Genomic DNA, 9,704 nt, shown 5'->3' on the forward strand with positions numbered 1-9,704 from the left:
ATTAAACAAACAAGCTGGTTAACATGCGTTCTTTGAACAACATACAACCACATGCAACACACATAACCTGAACTCACCTTGGCTTAATGTCGAGAGAACGACATTCTACCCTTGACGCCTACGCTAGCCCCGATCCGACCAAGCTTTCGCTGACGCAATAAATCTAAACTTGGACCAAACCAAAACCCTTATAAAAATATTTTAAAACTAAAATAAAACTAAGGGCGGAACTAACTTACCAGACTACCCAACTACCCCAACTACCCGACTCGATCTCCTACGGCCTAGCGCTTAATAGGAAAGTTTTAGTTGGTTTTTGGTGTGAGGAACAAATGAAGGGGGTATATATAAGGGTGCTAGGGCGGTGGTGGAAGCATGAGGTGGCGGATAGGCATCACCGGAGCATGACACATGGGCGGACACCAAGCCTGCTCCGGGCGGTGACACATGGCGGATAAGCTTGGACGAGCTTATCTCTCTAGTTATCTTTATCCACTTATGTTCTTATCCACTTGTGCTGGTAGAGCTGCCTGCCTACTAGCTAATGGACGCGGACGGAATGGTACGCTAGCGGTCGCGTATGGCCATCGGCCAAAAACTTTTCCACCGTACCAAAATCCGATTTCTCCGTTCGTTTCCAGTTTTTCTTCGACCAAAAGCTTTATGTTCATCCTTTAATACTCTGGCTTGACTCTAAAATTCAATTCCCCTTCGTCTTGATAGATTCTTCTTCGATAGCAATCTTTCGGCCATCTCGCGGGTATTTTAGGCCACAGGGAGGGGTATTACAAGCGTGGTATCAGAGCATGGTTAAGCGATGCTATGGAAAACCATATTTCAATGTTTTATCGAGTAAATGTGTCGCAAAAGCTGTCTAGGAAATTGATTTGTTCACTTGCTAAATTCTAGATTCATAGGAATGTTCATAGGAAGTTATTCGATCATTTGTTAGATTCTAGGTTAGGAATGCTTATAAGAACAAGACTCATATTTATTTTCTTGTAGTATGCCACCGAAAAGAGGACGTGGACGTGGTCGTGGAGGATGGGAAGAGGGATACGGGGCGGTGGAACCGTAGCCCGTCCCCCTCTTTCCATCCTACCATGTCCACGTCCTCTTTTCGGTGGCATACTACAAGAAAATAAAGATAAGTCTTGTTATTATAAGAATTCCTAACCTAGAATCTAACAAATGACCGAACAACTTCCTATGAACATTCCTATGAATCGAGAATTTAGCAAGTGACCGAATCAATTTCCTAGACAGATTTTGCGACACATTTACTCGATAAAACATTGAACATATGGTATCCCGTAGCATCACTTAACCATGCTCTGATACCACAGTTGTAACACCCCTAACCCGTCCTAAATATAAGAACAAATCGGAAGCGCTACGTAGGACTCTCGGAGTCGGCCAACCAAGGCTTTTGGAACGAATCCAATCACCCTGGTTATCCAACCGCGAGCGCCTGACCTCTCGAACACGGCCTAAGGCTTTGCAACCCGTACCGCGAGCGATAGTTGTGTTAAGTTTGGACTAGACTTAATATGAGTTGGAATAACCATTTAGCTTTTGAAAAATTCGAGTCTTTACATCTATATAATATACGCAAAAAACGTTACCAAAACATTTATATAGCTTTCGGATCCTTTTTGAAAACCATACATAATATACACAGTAAGAATTTACAAAAGCTGTAAAACCTACATTGATTCGCCTAGGTCACGTTGCTTCTACTACGGAGATCTTTCGGCTAAGAATTGTTGGAAAAATGAAGTAGAATCATAAGTAATCTAGCATTACTTAGTGAGGCCGATATCTAAGAAAATCTTACCCCGCGATACCTAAGGAAATTCTACCCATCTACCTATCCCCTAACAACAAGCAATACGAATTCAACCAACAAGCAATGATACAATGCATGAAGACTCAAATTTAAGTATGCAGCGGAGATAATGAATATGCATGCTTCTACCCTAAGGAAAGCCTACGAATACATGATATCCCAAGGCAATGCCCGACACCCCTAGACACAAAGTCTTAAAGAGATCCACATTCCTTCGTATTACATCGTCATGTAGCGTCCGACCGGGCATGAACCGCTCCAAACCTTCATAAACCATAACGTTACAAAGTTACACGCAACGCATAGTAGACGGATGGGATCCTCATGATTCGCCTAATGCTAGCTACCTAAATGATAGTAACTAAAATGCAAGAAAACAATAATATAACAATCGGAAGGCATAACTGCAATGCAACTAAACGTCCAGCATCAGAGCTATACCATCGCAACGCTATATCAAACAATCAGGCAACATAAGAACAATGCAACTATGATCATGTACTAATGGAACAATGCAGGTGGTACCTAACATGATGCACACAAGGATGGATCACACAACAAGCAATATCACAAACAAGAATATCAAGTCACACAAGGAATCACGTACTAATCAATCACACAACAATAACCAAGTAGTTCCATACTTAAGCGCTAATGACTACTAAACCGTTCTAATCCTAATGCTAAACACTTAGCAGTTCCAGCTTAAGTACTAATCACTAACTTAATCTTAATCAACTAACTTAATCCTAGTTATCTAAGCTTAATAATAATTAACTTAACTTAATCATAATTATCTAACTTAAACATGATTAACTAACTTAATCCTACTTAAGTAGCTTAATCCTAAACTAATCAAGTAATTATAACTAACCTCAATTAAATAATTAAATAAACAAAAATTAAACTAGCCATTTTACATGCTACTTCCACGCAATCGGAAACTCACCTAACTTTTTCCGGCGCTTCGCAGCTCTCCGCGCGCTCCTCCTAAACTCTAAGGTTTGGGGGGGGGGGGGGTTATATAGCCTCCCAAGGTCAGTTTAACCAAGCAGGACGTGGCACTGGGCAGCCCTTGGCGCGACACATGGCGGACACTCTTCGTGGTTGTGGTGGCAACACATGGCGAACAGATAGGGACGACCTTACCGGATAAGCTCCACGTCCTTGTGGATAGGGATGAAGGCTGATCGGATAAGCACCACATTGGGACGATTTTGGCCATCCATTCCTTTTAGCTAGCGCCCTTGCATCTCGACCGCCAGTCTGTTAGCGTACAGGTACGGCCGTGTCCGACCACCGGGTACCGAACTGGTGGGTGATACATAAGGTTACCTGCCCACATGCCAGCTTAGGAAAATGATACGTACCAGACCAATCCTTCATTCGTGCAAATTATCAAAGGCAACCTGCATCGACTGGTGATACCACTATCCACGTTACCGATAGCCATCCTGTTGGCCGGTCCCACTATTGTCCGGGCTACTAATAACAATCCGCGTTAGCTGGTACTACCATCATCTAGATCATTGATAATGACACGCGTTAGCATGTTCCGCCATTGTCTAGATCGCCTAACGCAACCTATGTCCGCTGGTACTACCATGGCCAACCATCGCCTTAACCCGTACCAACCTGCCTTAGTCCAACTTTCCTTGATTCCTCCTTATTTCCCTAGACCAGCTAAGGTTTCCTAGATAAGACTATCTTATGATCTTACCTATGGGTTCCTCGACCAACTTAGGGACATTGTCGATAGCCTGACTTTCCATACTATTTTTCCCATTTGACGGAGAATCCATAGGTGTGCCTCATCTCTCCCTTGTATTGGCCTTATGAATGTCCGAGCCAAAATTATCCTTCTTTAACAAAATAATGAGTTTTAGTTGACCGGTCATGGCAAAGGTTGTTCTGTCCGGACCTTAGTCATGGTGAGGGGTATTACATTATTTTGTGTACTTGTAGCCGAACGAAGAAAGACTTTTTCGAACATGCTTAGTTTGGTTCAATTCTAATAATTTGCACATGCTTATTTACAATAATTATTTTGGTATGTACACTTTTAGTTGATATATGATTTTATTTTCTTCAAAAATATGCATTCGAATGAGTTTAAAGCTCATATGTTAATGACACCAGTACAAACTATTAGGTTACTAATTTTTTTGGTAAACTTTCTTTATTAACAACACTCTATATATCGTAACACATATATTTTTTTTATTTAATTATACAAAAAACTCCATCATATGGCTTTGATTTGAATTCGAAAAACCAGTAATGATGATATTATCATAAATCACTAAATCGATCGTATGTTTCTTCTTTATTGTTTACAAATTACACGTACGTTTTACTAAAAACATGATTGGTTACTATTGTAACTTAAAATTTTTGATTATAGATTTTAAATTGAATATTTTTTTTTTGTTATGCCTTATCGAACAAGAAAAAGAAAACTATGAACCTGAACCTGAAATCTTCTGATTGAAAGAAACTAAAAAACAACTGCAAAATCTAACAGAGTCGTATTTATTAATGTACTTTTTTTTTTGAACAAAGAGTCGTATTTATTAATAAACGACACTTTGTAAAGTGAGAAAAGGTGTGGCGAAGAGAAGTGAAAAGGGCAGCCACGTTGAGGCATTCAATTTTATTTTATAATTTAGAGATACAACGTAATTTAAGCCTTTTGAGTTTTGAGGTTATGAATGCGAAATGGTCCCTCCTCAGTCCTCACGACCTAATTATCTCATTCAAATTATTAGTATTTGGGCATTGCGTCGTGTCTCATCACCCTCATTATTACTTAATTATTATTCCCTATATATTTTCCCATTAACCTATTCATAATAATACCCTTTCATTGCTTTTGTACGGTAGATCATAATAATATGTTTAAGAATTTTTGTTTTTTCAATGAATGACAAAACCTAACAAAGACGGCAAAGAAAACCAATATAAGTATATAACTACTATATAAACATAATAGTAGTGGCACAAAAAATAAATGTAATTAACAATAATAGTAGTGACACTTTTTTAATAAAAGATTCATGATTGAAACTTTATTAGATTCATATGGTAATCATATAGTATTGCCCAATAAATTGGTTATATTTAATACTATTCAAAAACGAATGGTTATATTATATTCAACATAAGATTTTACTAAATGATCGGAGCATTGTTATTGTGTTGGTTATTTATATAGAGAAAAGGTAGTGGAAAGTCCACAATGATAAAACTTGTCTGATACGTCCTTCCAAAATATAAGCCGACATAGAGTTGTATTTGGTCGGTATAGGTTTGATGAATGAATATGCAACTTTCCATAAGCTTTTTGTTTTGAATTTAAAAAATTGGTAATATCAAATGTCTATGCTTTATATAAGTCATCTTCGCATTTTTGTTTTGGTCAAAAGAAAAGTTAGAAGATAAGAGAAAGTTTTTGGGTCACACATCTGAAGAAACGTAAACGGATTCTCTCATGTCTATATAATTGCGCTTTTTTACGTTTGTGGGGTATTTGATTGGTTGTACGTCACAACTCATAATACGTATTGTTTGTTTACTAGCTTATCTGTACATCGACTCCACCTATATATGTTATATATGCAACTACATATATATTTATATTTTGAAAGATGGGTTTTTCTAAAAAAACTAAATGTATATTATGTATGTAACCCACAATAAGAAAATAACGTATGAGCAAAAAAGAAAAAGAAAATAATGAATGTGAAATTATTAAGAAGTAAACATATATCATTTCTTCAAGCTACTATATATACTGAACATATATCATCATCTAATTAATAAGCTTCCATTTGGTTTACAAAACTGGATATGATAGACACTTAATTTATAGTTTGTGCACTATCTATAGAGTAGCCAATCATGATAATGGGGTAAAGAAACAAAACGATGCATGATGTTTGTAGCAACGATGTCTGATGGCGGTTGAAACTTCTACTGACATATATATATATATATGTTTAGGTGGCAGCACACATTTCATCGCCTAAAAAATTAAGTTTAGAGAATGAATGGAGTTGGGTATGATATGCTATCATTGTTTTTAAACTTTTGATTTCTTCCATTTTTTTCTTTTTTTTTTCTTTTTTCATTTATGTTTTCACGTGGATCCAAAAATTACATTTTGCGGTCTCCTCGGTTCTGGCTATATTACTAATTACTAATAGCCTTTGCTCTCTACTACACATATTTACGGAACGTAACAGCGAGCTTTGGTGTTTCCGCTATGCATATGCATGATGATACTCTCTCTCTCTCTCTCTCTCTCTCTCTCTCTCTCTCTCTCTCTCTCTCTCTCTCTCTCTCTCTCTCTCTCTCTCTCTCTCCCTCTCTCAAGTTTACTTCTTATTCAATAACCAAAAAACTCAGATCTTGGATAGCAAAGATCTTTGTCACAGATGTTAGTGATGAATCCTAGCTTGTTTCCAGGTTTAAGTCTCTCACATGCTAATAATCTACGCTTTAACAAGTAACATCAAATGCTGGTTTTATACCAAAGGAGATTATGGATTTAATTAGCGCTAGGTTTAATGTCCGAAACTGTCTTGGTAACCCAAAAAGACTTTTTGCATGATAACTTGATTGAAAAATATAGAATTGTAACTCATTGCTAAAACAATCAAAAATAGATACAAGGAAAGAACTATATATCCTGATATGGAATAAAATGTTGGTTTTGGTGGGTGGCCAATATAAGTAGAAGATGCATGTACATAGTGGGAACAAGTAGCCTTTAGCCCATAACATGTCGGAAACATTTGTAGAGCCAACTAAAATTTATATTTACTCAATTTATCGAAACAAAATTTAATTTCGAACTTTCTTCTCCCAGTCGCAGCCCCCACGCATACCCAATCACATGCATGTGAATGTTTTTGTTTGTTTGAGCACAAGAACATTTGATGTCTTGATGAGGTCAAAGAAGCCATGGAATACAACAATAACATGCTACATTTATGAGCTCTCGTTCTTTCTTGATGCAAGTTCTCACTAAAGCTATAGATATCCTCCCAATGGCTTGTATCACATTAATATCATCACATCATTTTTGCTTAGCCACATCATATATAAAAAAGCTACAGTTTACCATCAAACAATTTCAAATGAATTATAATTGCAACTAGAAAATATATACACAATCTCGGAATGACCCGATTCAGAACTCTGATGAGTAAACCTTCACTGAACCTCTTCCTTGATTAGTCGCCGCCGTATATCTTGTGACCGGTGAGTGTTCCTTGAGATCTCTATTCTCGAAAAATGCATGTGGAGTGGTTTTGATTTCTGCTTCTTAATCGCTCAAATCAGCCTTTGATAGCTACTGAGACATTGCATTTTCGTGTTGTAGATGAGCAGCTAGGGTTTTTGTTTCAAGCTGATTCTAATTTCTGTATCTTTCATATGGTTTTGCTGAGAATATTGTACATTTCTTGGGAGTTTATGTTGGGGAAATGGAGAGGGAGTGGTTGTGTTAGAGAAATGTAGTTGTTACTTTATGTTTTGGGAGGAGTAAGGATTTTCCAGGCCTTATTTAGCTTATTACGTGAAGGTATTAGGTTTGGTTGCCAGTGTTTCGCTTGTGTTGGTGGCTCTATTATGTTCTCGCTTTACTTTGTGATTGTGCTTGAGACGTGTTTTAAATCTCTGAACAATGATGCTTTCCTTATTGCTTCTCTCTTTTTAAAACTTCTGAACATGTATTAACTGATTCTGGTATTGGTACTTTCCTTAGGACAATATCAAGACTTGGTCATTCCGGTGACGAATTTTCAGAACGAGGACAAGGGTTTCATGGTGTTAGCAGGTGATGTCTTTGATGTTCCAATTAGGAAAGATATCATTCACAATGTCGTCCGATGGCAGCTTGCTAAACACCAGCAGGTAACTATTTAGTAATCTCACAGTGCCTAAATTTAGTCGTATAAGCAAATAATCAATAAGTGTGTGACACTTTGTTGGTTGATATTTAGGGAACTCATTCGACCAAAACATTGAGTGAGGTTAGTGGAACTGGAAGAAAGCCATGGAATCAGAAGGGTACAGGTCGAGCTAGACATGGTACTCTGCGTGGTCCGCAGATAAATCAGTTTTTTGATTTTAAGGTTTTTTGCCATCATATATAGCTAGCTCTCTGATTGAACTTCATTGAACCATTAGTTCCGAGGTGGTTGTGTCATGCATGGACCCATACCGAGAAGCCATGCGATAAAGATGAATAAGCAGGTTCGACGGCTTGGACTGAAAATAGCATTGACAGCTCGAGCCGCAGAAGGAAAAGTCAGTCTCTTTCTCTTCTTAATCGTAACTTGTGCTCTTGATCGTCCATCATAACTGTGCCTTTGTTATTAAACTGGTCTTATCGTATCTGATGGTTGAGGAAATTTATGCAGCTCCTCGTGTTTGATGATTTGGCATTGCCTACGCATAAAACAAAGAACATTGTAAATTATTACAATCAAATGGAGAAGACAAAGAAAGTCCTTGTTGTTGAAGGTGGTCCTATTGATGAAAAGCTGAAGCTAGCCACCCAGAATCTACATTATGTCAACATAATTCCATCAATAGTAAGTTATAGATAATCACATATCAAACCTTGCGGACTCTAATGGGTTAGCTAATCTTGAACCTTGTTTGTGTAATGCTTTGCAGGGGCTAAATGTTTACAGCATTCTGCTACACGATACGCTTGTGATATCCCGTGATGCTGTGGATAAGATTGTTGCGCTGAATGTAGCAGCATGTGATGTCCCGCGATGCTGTGGACTAGATCTACGGGTGATACGATACTCAAATTTGATTTGCGAGTAGTAAAATTGTGAAAGTACGAGTATATTTTTTCAAGTCAGATAACGGATATAGAAGATGATTAAAATATGTTTTCGTCCAACTTAGTACTTACTATCAATTTAAATGAAAATAGTAATATGTACCGTATAAACTCTTTGTATACTTCTTCTCTAAATTAATAAAGTTAGACGTTAAAAAAAAACATTAACATCGTTTCAGAACTTAAAATTTTTATATCAATTATTTTAAATAACACTGCGTTGTAGCGCGGATACATACTTACTCTTAATTTTTTTTTTTTTTGACCTCACTTACTCTTAAATTAAACGTAACAATACTATGTGCAAAAAAATGTCTTCACCAGCCGTCCGTGCTTATAAATATTGAAACAGTTATAACTCTAAAATCGTGGTTAGGTTATCAAAAGTTGTGTGTGGATTTGGGAACTATAGCATGTAAAAATAAGTTAGGGTAAGTTTTGTTTTGTTTTTTTTGATAAAGTAAGTTAGGGTTAGTTTCTCTTTATTAAGTTGGAGTGTACTAGGTTTAATTACAGATCATATACATATATTTATCATTCATGCTCATATTTTGTATCTAACAAAACTTTGTTTGAAGTTTGAACTTGAAGAAATCAAACACTCGGATTGGCCTCGTAAATCTCTCAATGGTTCAAATGATTTTAAGATGTGATTGGGCAAACCCCAACAACCATGCATGGGTGTTGGTCCTGTTGGACCGTAACACCACTTAATCATTTTTGCATTAAAACTAAGATTATCAAAAACAAATTTAGTAAGAGAAATTTAAGATAGGGGTAGGGTTCACTGGGAGAAATGAACTTTTTGGTAGGGCGCTTGTTAAATGTTGGTCTATATAATAAGATTCATATTAGAACTCATCTATAATCTTTTTCATTGCATCAAATTTTTTTTTTGTGTTGTTTTTTCAAATTACATCCCAAAATTGTGCCACTAACTAGATGCGATAGTTGTTTCTTTACGTGTAATTGGTTATAAAGATATCGCAA

The 9,704-nt window shown here is 36.9% G+C and overlaps 1 protein-coding gene across 1 annotated transcript; it reads left to right on the forward strand.

Moving 5' to 3' along the window:
* The first annotated feature begins 447 nt into the window (after positions 1 to 447).
* Positions 448 to 8,876, forward strand: LOC104768057 (uncharacterized). Its single transcript, XM_019240967.2, has 6 exons — positions 448 to 562; positions 7,620 to 7,768; positions 7,858 to 7,989; positions 8,045 to 8,164; positions 8,278 to 8,451; positions 8,537 to 8,876. Exons 1-6 carry the CDS (start codon positions 448 to 450, stop codon positions 8,693 to 8,695), a joined length of 849 nt encoding a protein of 282 aa, XP_019096512.2. The 3' UTR covers positions 8,696 to 8,876.
* Positions 8,877 to 9,704: the final 828 nt, after the last annotated feature.

This window comes from Camelina sativa, chromosome 19 (genome assembly GCF_030686135.1).
Source record: "Camelina sativa cultivar CO46 ecotype springtype chromosome 19, ASM3068613v1".
Taxonomy (NCBI): Eukaryota; Viridiplantae; Streptophyta; class Magnoliopsida; order Brassicales; family Brassicaceae; genus Camelina; species Camelina sativa.